The sequence below is a fragment of the Artibeus jamaicensis genome, unplaced genomic scaffold (assembly GCF_021234435.1).
Source record: "Artibeus jamaicensis isolate MK-2021 breed Jamaican fruit bat unplaced genomic scaffold, CSHL_Jam_final scaffold_537, whole genome shotgun sequence".
NCBI classification, from domain to species: domain Eukaryota; kingdom Metazoa; phylum Chordata; class Mammalia; order Chiroptera; family Phyllostomidae; genus Artibeus; species Artibeus jamaicensis.
The window spans coordinates 16,388,248-16,399,545 of NW_026522047.1; the positions used below are offsets into that span (position 1 = coordinate 16,388,248).

The following is an 11,298-nucleotide window of genomic DNA, read 5'->3' on the forward strand; positions in this document are numbered from 1 at the left end:
ACTGAAAAACTCCCCTGAAGGCATCTGGATCCCTCTCTGAAGGACGGCAGTTATAGGGCAAATAAAGGGAAATTGATGACTTTTTATGCGGCAGATAAGATGTTTCTCTTTGCTACCAATAGCATTCTTTTTCTTCGTCGGAGGACAAAATGTTAAAATTTTAAATGTATAGATACACGCTCACCCATGTGCCTATCATTCTTTACATGAGGAGTTGGAATTTTTAGTTGATAGGGCTATTTATTGCACACGTGCAACGGGATAGCCCTTCAAGAAGCTCAGTCTAAAAAAAGTCTCTGAAAACGAATGTAAAACTGAAACAAAAATGGATTCCCAAGGTTTTTAGGCTACAAGCATTCATTTTGATGAATACCTTCAGCTGTGCGGTATTGCCAAGTATGTCAATGACAAGTGAAGCCTGTTTCCGATACTATTCCTAAAAAATGTTTGTAGATCTGGGGGGAAAGTTTAAAAATATCTATACATCTTTATTTTTAAATGTGTAATTACTAGAAGTTCTTAGCCAGTAAATGTAAAATATCAATATAACTACATTTTTAATTTATTTATTTTGATCATGATCAAGATTTTTAGGATGTTTGCCATGTTCTTTCTGGTTTAAAATGGGTTAGTTTGTTTTCTATTCTTAGAAAGTTGTCAAAAAGAAAGTGAGTTGCTGACCTTTCTGAGTCACTTAAAAGAATGCTTAGAAAAGCCTTTCTGCTGTGAAAGTAGGCGTGATGCTTTGTCAGCTGCAGAGTCGCTAGATTTCCTCCCAGTAGTGACTTTCAGCCACAACACACTCTCCACCACTGTCTCCTGATGCAGACCCCTGGTGCCCGAGGCGTGCCGAGCGACCGTGCAGCCTGCCCAGACGCTGGCCTCCGAGTGCTCCCGGCTCTGCCGCAATGGCTACTGTACCCCCACGGGGACCTGCTGCTGCAGCCCAGGATGGGAAGGGGACTTCTGCAGGATCGGTTAGTATTTCCACTGTCCCCGGGAAACACGGGGCATGGGAGGGTCCTAAGGGACTCAAGAACTTGACACCAACTTATTTGTTCCAGAATTATCAAGTGTTCAACCTTCAGTCATTTCCGGTACTATTAATGCTCGGTCTGCTCCAGAAGGAGTAAATGAAACCTTCCCCATTTTCTTAATGCAAACAATTCACATACGTAAGTTAGTCATAAACATAAAAGACTTTTAAGTAATTACATCCTTTCAAAAAGTAAAAATTAAAAGCAGATCATCCGTCTAGGCCCTCAGTCCTGGGTGGGAGATTTCCCACCAGCCAAAGCCCCTCTGCCGTATCCACAGTCTCCTGACACCCCACACACACCTCTCAAACTTCACTGCTTGCTCTCTGGCTACAATGCACCGAAACCAGGGTATCCAGTGGGTGTTATTAAATAAAAGGGGGAAACGCAATTACCTAGGGGCATATGTGAGATTTTTAACTCCTTTTGGCCACTCCTTGTAAACCATCAACCAGGTGTGCGGATGCATAGGGAGGCATCCCAGGATTCCTCTGTCCTTCAACTGGGATTTTCCTCATTCACATGCAATGATGTTCAAATTCTACTTGGTGTGGAATTTAAAAAAAAAAAAACCTACATACATTTAGATACTTGGAGTTGAAGATGTATATGCTGAGAAGGCATTTTCAGGAGAAATAGTTTTCCTTTGCACTGTCTCCGTGTCAGATGTTGGGTGTGAACGAACCCAATTGTGGTCATCATTTCACAATCTGTTTCACATGCTGCTTTGCCTGTCAGAAACTTTAAACTCATACAGTGATGTATGTCGATTATTCCTCAAATAAAACTGGAAAAAAGTCGCCATCGGGATAAAAAAGTGCATTTTCCACAACCAGCGTGTACATACTGCTTACAAAACAATCTTGTCTCTGTTATTTCAAATATTAAAGTATCTCTTGCCAATGAAAATGAAAAGCCCTATCAACTCATAAATTTTATCTTTTTTAATCCTAAGCATGTATTTGTTACAGAAAAATCACAACCCTAACTTGCCTACTTTATATATTGTGTGACAAAAAGTGGCCAATATTTAAAGCCGCATATACAATCAGCATTGTGCCCTTAAATTGCTTCAGTATTAATAACATTACATGATTGATTGATACTATGGTTACATATCCAGCAAAGAGCTATCAGAATTAAAATCCAACAGAAATTAAGTAATTACATTATTTAAAACAAATGCTCACACTTTATATGTCCCAGTCTGCCCCCCTTTCCCTTGGCTGATAAAAAAATAAGAATCGGGGTTCAATTGCACTCATATTTTAAATTCAGATACTATATCTCCCCTCTACTATATCTGCTCCCCCGATGCCTGACGATATGTACTCTGTCTGCTCCATTTATGTCGTGTCCATTCTGTTTTCTTCCAAACTTTGCATTTTGCCTAACTTCTCAAACTACTAGATAACACATATTTATTGAGTGTCTTCTAGCAAGGCTATGGTTAAACTGAAGGTAAACAAATTTTTTGAATATGGGTGGCATTATATATACACCATGACAGACATTAATAATAATGTATGATATAAATGAACACAGATATTCTCTGAGTTAACATGGAGTTCTATTAAGTACCCTGATTTTTCCACTTAATCTATTTAAATAATTTGAAGATAAACCAGAACCATTTTATAAAAGTAAACTATTTGTGATATTTGCAACCCAAGCAAGAATTTTATTCCTATACTCACATAGCGGACTCATCTCCCACAAATTTAAAGGAGCAAAAAACTCCGTTTCCTTTTTGTTCTTCCCTTGGATTTTGATTAATGTATTTACAAAGATTAAAATGACCCTGTCTCCTGAACGAATAAGGAAATGCATTCAAGGAATTCAATTCTGCCTACAAGGCTACCCGCCCCGATTTAGCCCATCAGTAAAAGCTGGTTAAGTTACAGACCCACTCTGCTCTCTCCATCCCATTTTAGCAGCAAATCTTCGCCCTCCCACCGATACTGTGCTGGTCAGGTCCTTCTATACAGAGGATCTCTACTATAGAGCAGCCCTGAAAAGGACTGCAAAGACCGTCCTTGGCTGGCCAACTGCGCTGACCCAGGGAGGACCTTCCAAATGCACAGAAACGAAGCCTGAGCTGGGTCCCTGCTGGGAGCATGGAGGAGGGACCCTGGGAGTCTGAGTGGTAGACACCCCATCTAGCCAGTCGAGAACTGACCGTCCCTTTATGTTGCACCGGAGAGGCTCGAGCCCGGGGGCCTCTCTCCTGGGCCAGGCCTTCTCCACCTTGAGGCCCCGCCCTGGTGGAGTGGGCTCAGAGCGTTACCTGGAAGGCCCTGCGCTGGAACTGCCCCAGTGGGGCCAAGAGTTGAAAGAACTGAAACCCTCGTTTTAAAGAGTCAGTTATGCAAGGGATTGAACTTGTTTCCCATGACCTATGCTTCTCCGGAAAGGTCTCCCATTCTCCGCTGAGGTCCGTCCCCCGGGGAACTGTCGGTCTGAGAGTGCTCTTCCCTCCCCATCTTTATTATCTTTTGGGTCAGTTTGTGTTTGGCTCCCACCTTCTTTCCCTCCCTTCCCTTACTCATCAAATATGTGGGCTCTTTCTGACACACACAATGTGAGTGTGATTTTATTGCTTTTTTTTCCCCTCTCAGCAAAATGCGAGCCAGCATGTCGCCACGGCGGAGTCTGCATCAGACCCAACAAGTGCCTCTGTAAGAAAGGGTACCTCGGTCCTCAGTGTGAACAAGTGGACAGAAACGTCCGCCGAGTGACCAGGGCAGGTATTCTTGACCAGATCATTGACATGACATCCTATTTGCTGGATCTAACAAGTTACATTGTATAGTTTCTGGGACTGTTGGAAGATTCCTTTCCAGTGGGCATTTATTTTTTATCCTGTCATTAAAAAGAAAGACTGTTACCCCGCTACACACTCCTGTGACTTCATTTTCTTTTGTTAATTTAAAAGTAGTTTCCAGAAACGTGCGGAATCTGTGTGTGTGTGTGTGTGTGTCTTGGTGCATCTGCTCACATGCACACGGACACGCGCCCACTCACAACCCGGGACGTGCGTGTGGTTGCAGAACGGATGGGCTTTAAAAACATATATTTCCTCGTGTGGAGCAGTTCGCACAGAAATTCCACTGTAAATTGATAACGGCATTTTCATGTCACCAGAAGAGATTATTTGACTTCCCAGGAATTTTCTGTCTGTAATAACTAAAGTCAACTTTAATGGAGTTTTGAAACATTACCGTGCAATCTGATGGAACTAATAAAAAAGGCAATATTTTTATATTAAAGGACTATAATGTGAGAATGTTTCAGAACTCCCTGATGGATTTCAGTGTGGGCAACTTGATATAAAATTGTAATCTTCGTTTTTATCATTGTATCCAATTACAGAATGTTATGCACTTACCTTTTTATTGGCAGAGAAATCTGGTTACTCTAGCTTAATATCAAGATTGTTTTCAAGTGTTTTATAATTAAATCATAACAGCATATTCTAAAACCGATCTTCCTAAAAGGTCTGCTTTTATTGTATGTTTTATTTAACAATAGGCACTGGGTTTGTGTTACATATTTATATTTTTATTTTATTTTTATAATATAGACATCACCTAGATGAAACACCTTTACCCTGTCCTGTAAAATACTAAAGTTACATTTTTCACCAACTTAATTGGAAAGCAGGGGAGTGAGAAAGCAAACAGTCTTAAATGTTCTGTGGGTCTAACCTAGCAGTGGATCCTTGCGCCAACATGTAATCATTAATGATGGATGAAAAAGCAACAAAACAGCCAGTCCTTATAAAATTCCAGCATCAGACCTTGGTCAAGTGCTTTCCACCATAGCGAGACTGTCAGTGGCTGTGATTAGAATGTCACAGAGAGCACACTCAGTCGAACCCCGCTGGACAAGAACTCACTCGTTTTTAACAAATCTTGGTTGTGTAAGCAGTCACTGGGACAAATTTTTAATATAGTAATTCTTGCCAAATATGACTCGTGTATACGTCCCTTCAGAACTCAAGGAAAATCCTCCTTGGTGAATGTATGAATGAATTTCTGTAAATGTTCTGCCCGGGTTTTGAAAGCAATGCTATGTTCTAGCTTAACGTTGCAAAAAATCTGATAGACAGTTTTCTTAATGGTTTTCCAGGCCAGCTCTCCGTGTTTGGATTGTGACAAAACTGTAAGGCCTCTTTGCACTACTGAAAAAAATCCATCATGACACACACAGACATGCCCTCTATAGGTTGCCCTTCAGTAAACCGCTGTTCCTCTGGAATCTGAATTGCAGAGCGGTATAGATTATGCTGCACTGGCTGGCTTTCCAAACCTGCTCCTTACTTTTAGCAATACGAACCTCAATTAAAAAGAATAAAACTCGTCACTAGTGTTTCTCTACTGTTTTAAAGCAGGACGGATGCAATTAGAGCACAGGGAGCATTTATGCAGGGACCACAATGTGGAAAGATCGGTTAAGTGCACTGTGCTTGTCTTCCGTATATGATGACTTAAGTTTCAAGTGACCTCATGCCAAATGGAAATGGGTTGAGAAATCCTGGTTCAGTGCCTAGTGGACAATGGCCTGCATTAAAAAGTGCATGCATAATTTTGCACAATTTAGATTCAATTGACAGTCCATTCAAAGAAATCTCAGGATTAAATGAGCATGGGGACCAAATTGCCCTCTCACCCCAGAAAAGGGGTGGTCCCTGCTAGTCACGCTAATACTTCATTGGACCAACAGTGTGACAATCTTGCAGTGAACCCTGCAGTAGCCTTCCTCTGTAGGTTAATAGCAGTCTTTTGTCTCCACGGCTTTCTCTTCGTAGCCCTTTTACTGAATTCCATCACAGAAAGTTTTACAATTAAAAAAAAAATGTCCTGACAACCATTTTTGTGAATGAACCTTACCATCTAATCATCCCTTATTCAACATGGTGACATTAACAGAATGTGAACTTCTTGCGAGGGAGCCAGCTGTCTGAACCTGTCAAATTGTGCAGTCTTATTACATGTGCTCGCAGTCATTGTTTCCCTGAAAACAATAACGATATTGCTATAGATTGAGCAAAATCTGAAAATCCAGCCTTTCTGCTTACGTGTTTAATCTTTCCACCTCTTCCAAAATAACCCTTTCAAAAAACAAGGTGTGATATTGCCGTTAGTTCTCCTCTTTAAACACATCTGTATTAAATTGCCCAGACCCACATTTTGACCCAGGCACACATGCACCCCAGGTGTCTTTGCCTTTGCTACTGTGAGTCATTGGGATGAAAGACCAACATCTTCCAAGAAGGAAGAGAGCGAGGCCTGCAGACATTATGCCTGAGCACAGAACAGAAAGTCACGTCTTGCCCTTCTCAGAAAAGTCACAAATAGCAGAGGTTAAACTGATGGCTATGTGTTTTGAACTCGGTGGTCATTTCTTAAATCTTTGGAACTTTTCAAGTAGGTTTTTAAAATATGTGACTGGAGAGTTGTCTTCAGTGATTCATAGGGAAGGGCTGAGAGGAACTGGTTAAAAAGTGTGAGCTAAGGAAAAGCGATGGTCACGTCACACCGTGGCGGCATCTGTGCCAACTCGGTTCAGAAAGCACCCCGTCCAGATGGAAAAGAACAGCGCCCTTGCTGTGGACACAGATGTGTGAACTAAAGTAGCGGAGTAGGAAAAGGTATGTGGTTATGCCTTTGTCCGTTCTAGAGCTTAATATTTGGGTGCCAGTTTAATAGGAACTGCTGTTATGGTAGGTTGTAAAGAGTGGGGGAAAAAACTTTCTACCACGGCTTCCACCACTTTTCCCTAGTTTGTAGAACCTTGATTTCTTGCCAGTTACATATGGTGATTGACACATTATTAAGGTGAAAAGAAAGGACAATTTCGAAAACCTGAGTGATGATAAAAAGTACTTTCACCCATACCTTTCATGGAATTTTGTTTTAATGTGGCTATTATAAAAAATTTACTTTATCACAAAGAGTACTCAGATGTTTTCTCAGATTAAGGGATTAGCTCTTAAAGAGCAAAGAAACCTACACCAGTATGTAATATACATACAACCTAAATAGAAAACTTTTTCATTTGCATACTTCAGAACAAGCACTTCTGTATTTATTTCTTTGAAAATAATTAGATAATAATGTACTAACAATTTTAATATATTTCTTTTGAATATTGTTTGTATCTCCGAATCATATACGAAAGCCTACTAGGTATTAAGGCATGAGGTTAGATGGTACACCTAGGATCATTTAAAGTACACATTAATTTAAACTTTATTAGTCTAACTTTCAGTTTTAAAAGATAAAAGAGAAACCAAGTCCAAATTTTTAAGAGAAAAAATAAGGTAGCACAGGCAGTTGTAGATGGCTGATCAATAAAATTTCTGAGCATCTCTATAGAATGTTACTTACAAGACCTCTCTCTCTCTCTCCCTCCCCCTCCCTGCCTTCCTGCCCATCCTACTACAGCCTTCTTCCTTTTAACCTCTCCCTTCTCTATTTGTTTGTTTTTTTTTAACTGAACAAACATGTCCTTAACACACCCCATAATGAAGATGTCCTGGGGTAGGTTGCTATTGATTTTGCTGGTTATGATCTTTTATTTATTTTCCTAGAAAATACCCTCTCCTGGTCTCACATTTGCTCAGACTCTGTATCATGAAGACTAGGAAATAAATATGAACTTCCCAGACTGATCTCGGACAGTCACTGAAAGACGTGATCAAAAGCAGAAATGACTACCAGCCAGATGCTCTGGTTCAGCCGGAATTCCTTCATAGACACAGAAGGGACATGCAAATACCCCCAGCAAAGAGCCTCAGCTAACAGTAGGGAAAATTAGTAGCTATTTCCAAGAAGAAGATTATTCCAAATTTATGAGGAAAGAATAGGAAATAGTTCCTCAGTGGAGACGTTAGAATCTTGTTTTCCCACCTCAGATGAGACTTGAATTTGCAGAGAACTCACATTCCATACCCAGAAAATGTATATATTTCTCTAACACCCCCCAGGAAGTTAGTGGGTCCATTATTGTGAATGCTGGCAATACCTGCAGACAGTTCCTCTTTAGAATATCCAAGAAAAATCTATGTTTATTTTCTTACCTTTTTTCTCTTCACCACAGCAACACGGGCTAGTCATACGTCCAATACTTCATAGAATGTCAAAGGTGGGAAACCTAAGAACAGAAGCATTCCAACATTAAAAATATGACCATAGAAACTGTCAAACACTAGTCCCAGCCAACTTCAACACTTCTTTCTCTTAAATATCTCCTCATAAGTTTTGAAAGCTGCCTTAGAATAAGTGTTTAGGAGAGTAAGGTATATTCCCGAGCATATGAGGGGGTACTATAGTGTGGCTGGGAGATATTTCTTCATTTATCAGATTAGCACATACGTTTCTTAAATTTTTCATTAAATATCTACCCAAGATAGATCCATCATTTACCTTATATAGGTCATATACAAATTGGTTGGAAAAGTTTAAGAAATAACTAATGGATCTTTTGTATCCACAAAAATCTAGGCTTCAAACCTTACTGCTTTTTTTAGCCAGATTACATAGTAGTTTACAAAAAAAAAGTATCAATATGAATTCTAAGGTTACCTTTCATGTACATCACAAAGTCAGGATGAAATGACATCACATTTTAGTCAGGATGTTTTTGTGAGTGTAGGTGATGTATCAAAAATCAAACTACATACACACGTATATAAGCAAGTTAACTTAAGAGTTTGGTGAGTTATCCTAATTGACTATAATCTTTGAGTTAAAAAAATTTTTAGCACATAGGATAGAAATAACAGAGCATTGACAGTGATGGGAGATTCATAATAGTTAAGTATAAAATAAACCGTCTTCACAGTTAGAAACTAATTCTTGTCCGTTTTCTTTTGAACTGAAAAGTAGCTAACAATGCTTTCCAATGCGTGGACCGTGTATGGTCAGGTTTGGGGTAGTTTATGCCCCAAAATATATTTTGGATATTTCTTTACATCATATTCTTAAAATCTGAGACATAACTTTCCTATACTACAGTAAAATTTTATGTATAATAGAGCCTAGTACTACTTAATACATTCTATTCATAATACTATTATTGAGAAATTAAGGTGACAACTTTATCAGATATGAAATACACTAACAGGACATTTTTGGACATGCATTTCACCAAAAACTATGCAGTAACAAGATAAATGACACTGAGGTATTACAAAATTTGTGGAGCTTGATTCCCTAGGATATGTGAAAGAAGACTATTTATTTAAAAGAAACCCATCCAATTAAAATGAAAACATTACTGAACTATTATCCTTAACAAGCATAAGAGAAATCTAAAAAGAAACTCCCTAGTCTTTCTGGGCTTTATCTGGGATTAACTTGGTGCGGTTTTAAAGAATGGTTGACTTTATCATTCTTTCAATCCATTTTGGTATTTCTAGTTGTTCGCTTTCCTTCAGGTTGCTGACAATTAGGGTAATTTGCCCATAATCTCACATGCAGAATATACCAGAACCAATCCTCGCTTGAATTCCTGTTAACAAAAGGCAGAAGGCTGTGTGAACAAGTATAAAAGCAGGTGCATGTTTGAGGGAGCGGAGCTGATGTATGTACTAGCTGGGATTTCTACAAATGTTCACCTGAAAAGAAACATACAAAGTCATTGGCTCAGATAATCCCTCTACATTTGAATTACTCTGGTTTATTTAACCAAGTGATTACAATGCACATTTCTCTTTGATCAGCCTTCTATTCAGCCATCCATCCATTCATTAGTTCAGCAAATATTTATTGAGGTGCCTAGTGTGATTATGTGACATAGACAGGCAAGGACATTCATCGTGGGGGATTGTGAGCTCAATGGTATGATAAACATGTTTGAATCGAAAGGTACTAATCACGCCCAACCAGCTACAATTCAGCTCAGCATTAGAATCCAGCACTAGGAGTACAGATGGCCGAAGGTACGCCTGTGTGTATCTGTACGCGTGCACACACCCATGTATATATATTTATCTATCTGTACAAACACAACATATGTATACACACTATCTATGTAATATATAATATATGTATAATGCATATAAATTCTAACAAGTGTATTTGTGTTATCTTTAAAATAGAACAACTGTATCTTGAAGTGGTAAATGCAGAGAATTGGTTTTTATTGTTGATCTGTGGATTTAATGATTTTTTTTAGGTGAAAAGGATGTTTAAGTGTACAATTTCTTTTCTTAATTTAATATATTTATGTAAATGCATGCCTGAAATTTGGTTAGATTGACTGTGTTTTGTGCCTTTTAACATGATCAAATGTATTAAACTTTATCTTACGACCTGATACACATGTGCTATTTTAAAATTCTTTTTTTATTTTAGTATTTTAAAGGTTCCTAAATGTTCATCCTGATAATATGAACACCAACTTTTAGACACTCTATACCCAAACTACTTCTTCAGAATATTCTTGCCTTTTGTCATTTTTCATATTCCAATTTTAAAATTTGACTTCCCCAAATATATGCTAGTGCTGAAGTTCAGCTTCATTTTATGGGTATATTAGGCAGCCATAAGATGTTTCATTGGCTTCAATTTATTTGAGGCTGTAAAAGACTTCAATCAGATCCTCTCAAGTAAGTAAGAATTAAGTGAAGAGTGTAAAAGCGCAGCTGAGAGCACTGAGTGACCAATCCGGAGGGAAGAGGCAAGTGGAGAGGGCGGGGCATGAGAAAAAGGGATCGCAGGTTCCCCCAAACTTTGCTGACCTTGCCACTTAGCTTCTCATTAACCCCATCAAGAGTATTTATGTAAGGTCAGGGATGCTGTTTTGAACACGGGTATTAAATCTGCCAGTATTCTTTAGAACAAAATGCTTTCATCTAGTCTCCTTTCTCCTTGGATAAATACAGCTCTGACTCATCAGGAAGAAAAGCTCTTTCTCTATGACTATTTCGAAGAGAAGAAAATGTGTAACAAGCTTATTCACAGAGTCCCTTAGTTTGGGTGACTCCCTAGAAGTTGTAAGTTAGGCAACGAGACCCCAGGAGAAGCGGTGGCCCAGGAAGCCCCGGCGACCTCTCTGCATTGAGCTCTCTCTCCCACATCTCAGAGTCCATCCCAGGGGTCTCGCCCGTGTCACCTGCCCTCTGTGTTTCTCACGCAGATGTGGTCTCTCCAACCAGATCAGAAGTCTCCAGAGGGCATGCTTCTTCTTTTTAGACTCTCCAACACTCAGAGAAGCACCTGCACACTTGCCATTAGGAAAAGAATAATAATAT

At 39.2% G+C, this 11,298-nt stretch overlaps 1 protein-coding gene across 1 annotated transcript in view; it reads left to right on the forward strand.

Annotated features, from left to right (window-relative positions):
- The window catches only part of HHIP (hedgehog interacting protein), a 78,548-nt gene extending 73,580 nt beyond the window's left edge, over positions 1–4,968 (forward strand). The window contains exons 12-13 of the mRNA XM_037162353.2: positions 829–977; positions 3,656–4,968. Coding sequence (XP_037018248.2) covers positions 829–977; positions 3,656–3,849 — 343 coding nt within the window. The 3' untranslated portion in view covers positions 3,850–4,968. The remainder of the gene's footprint in view (positions 1–828; positions 978–3,655) is intronic.
- The last annotated feature ends 6,330 nt before the right edge of the window (positions 4,969–11,298 follow it).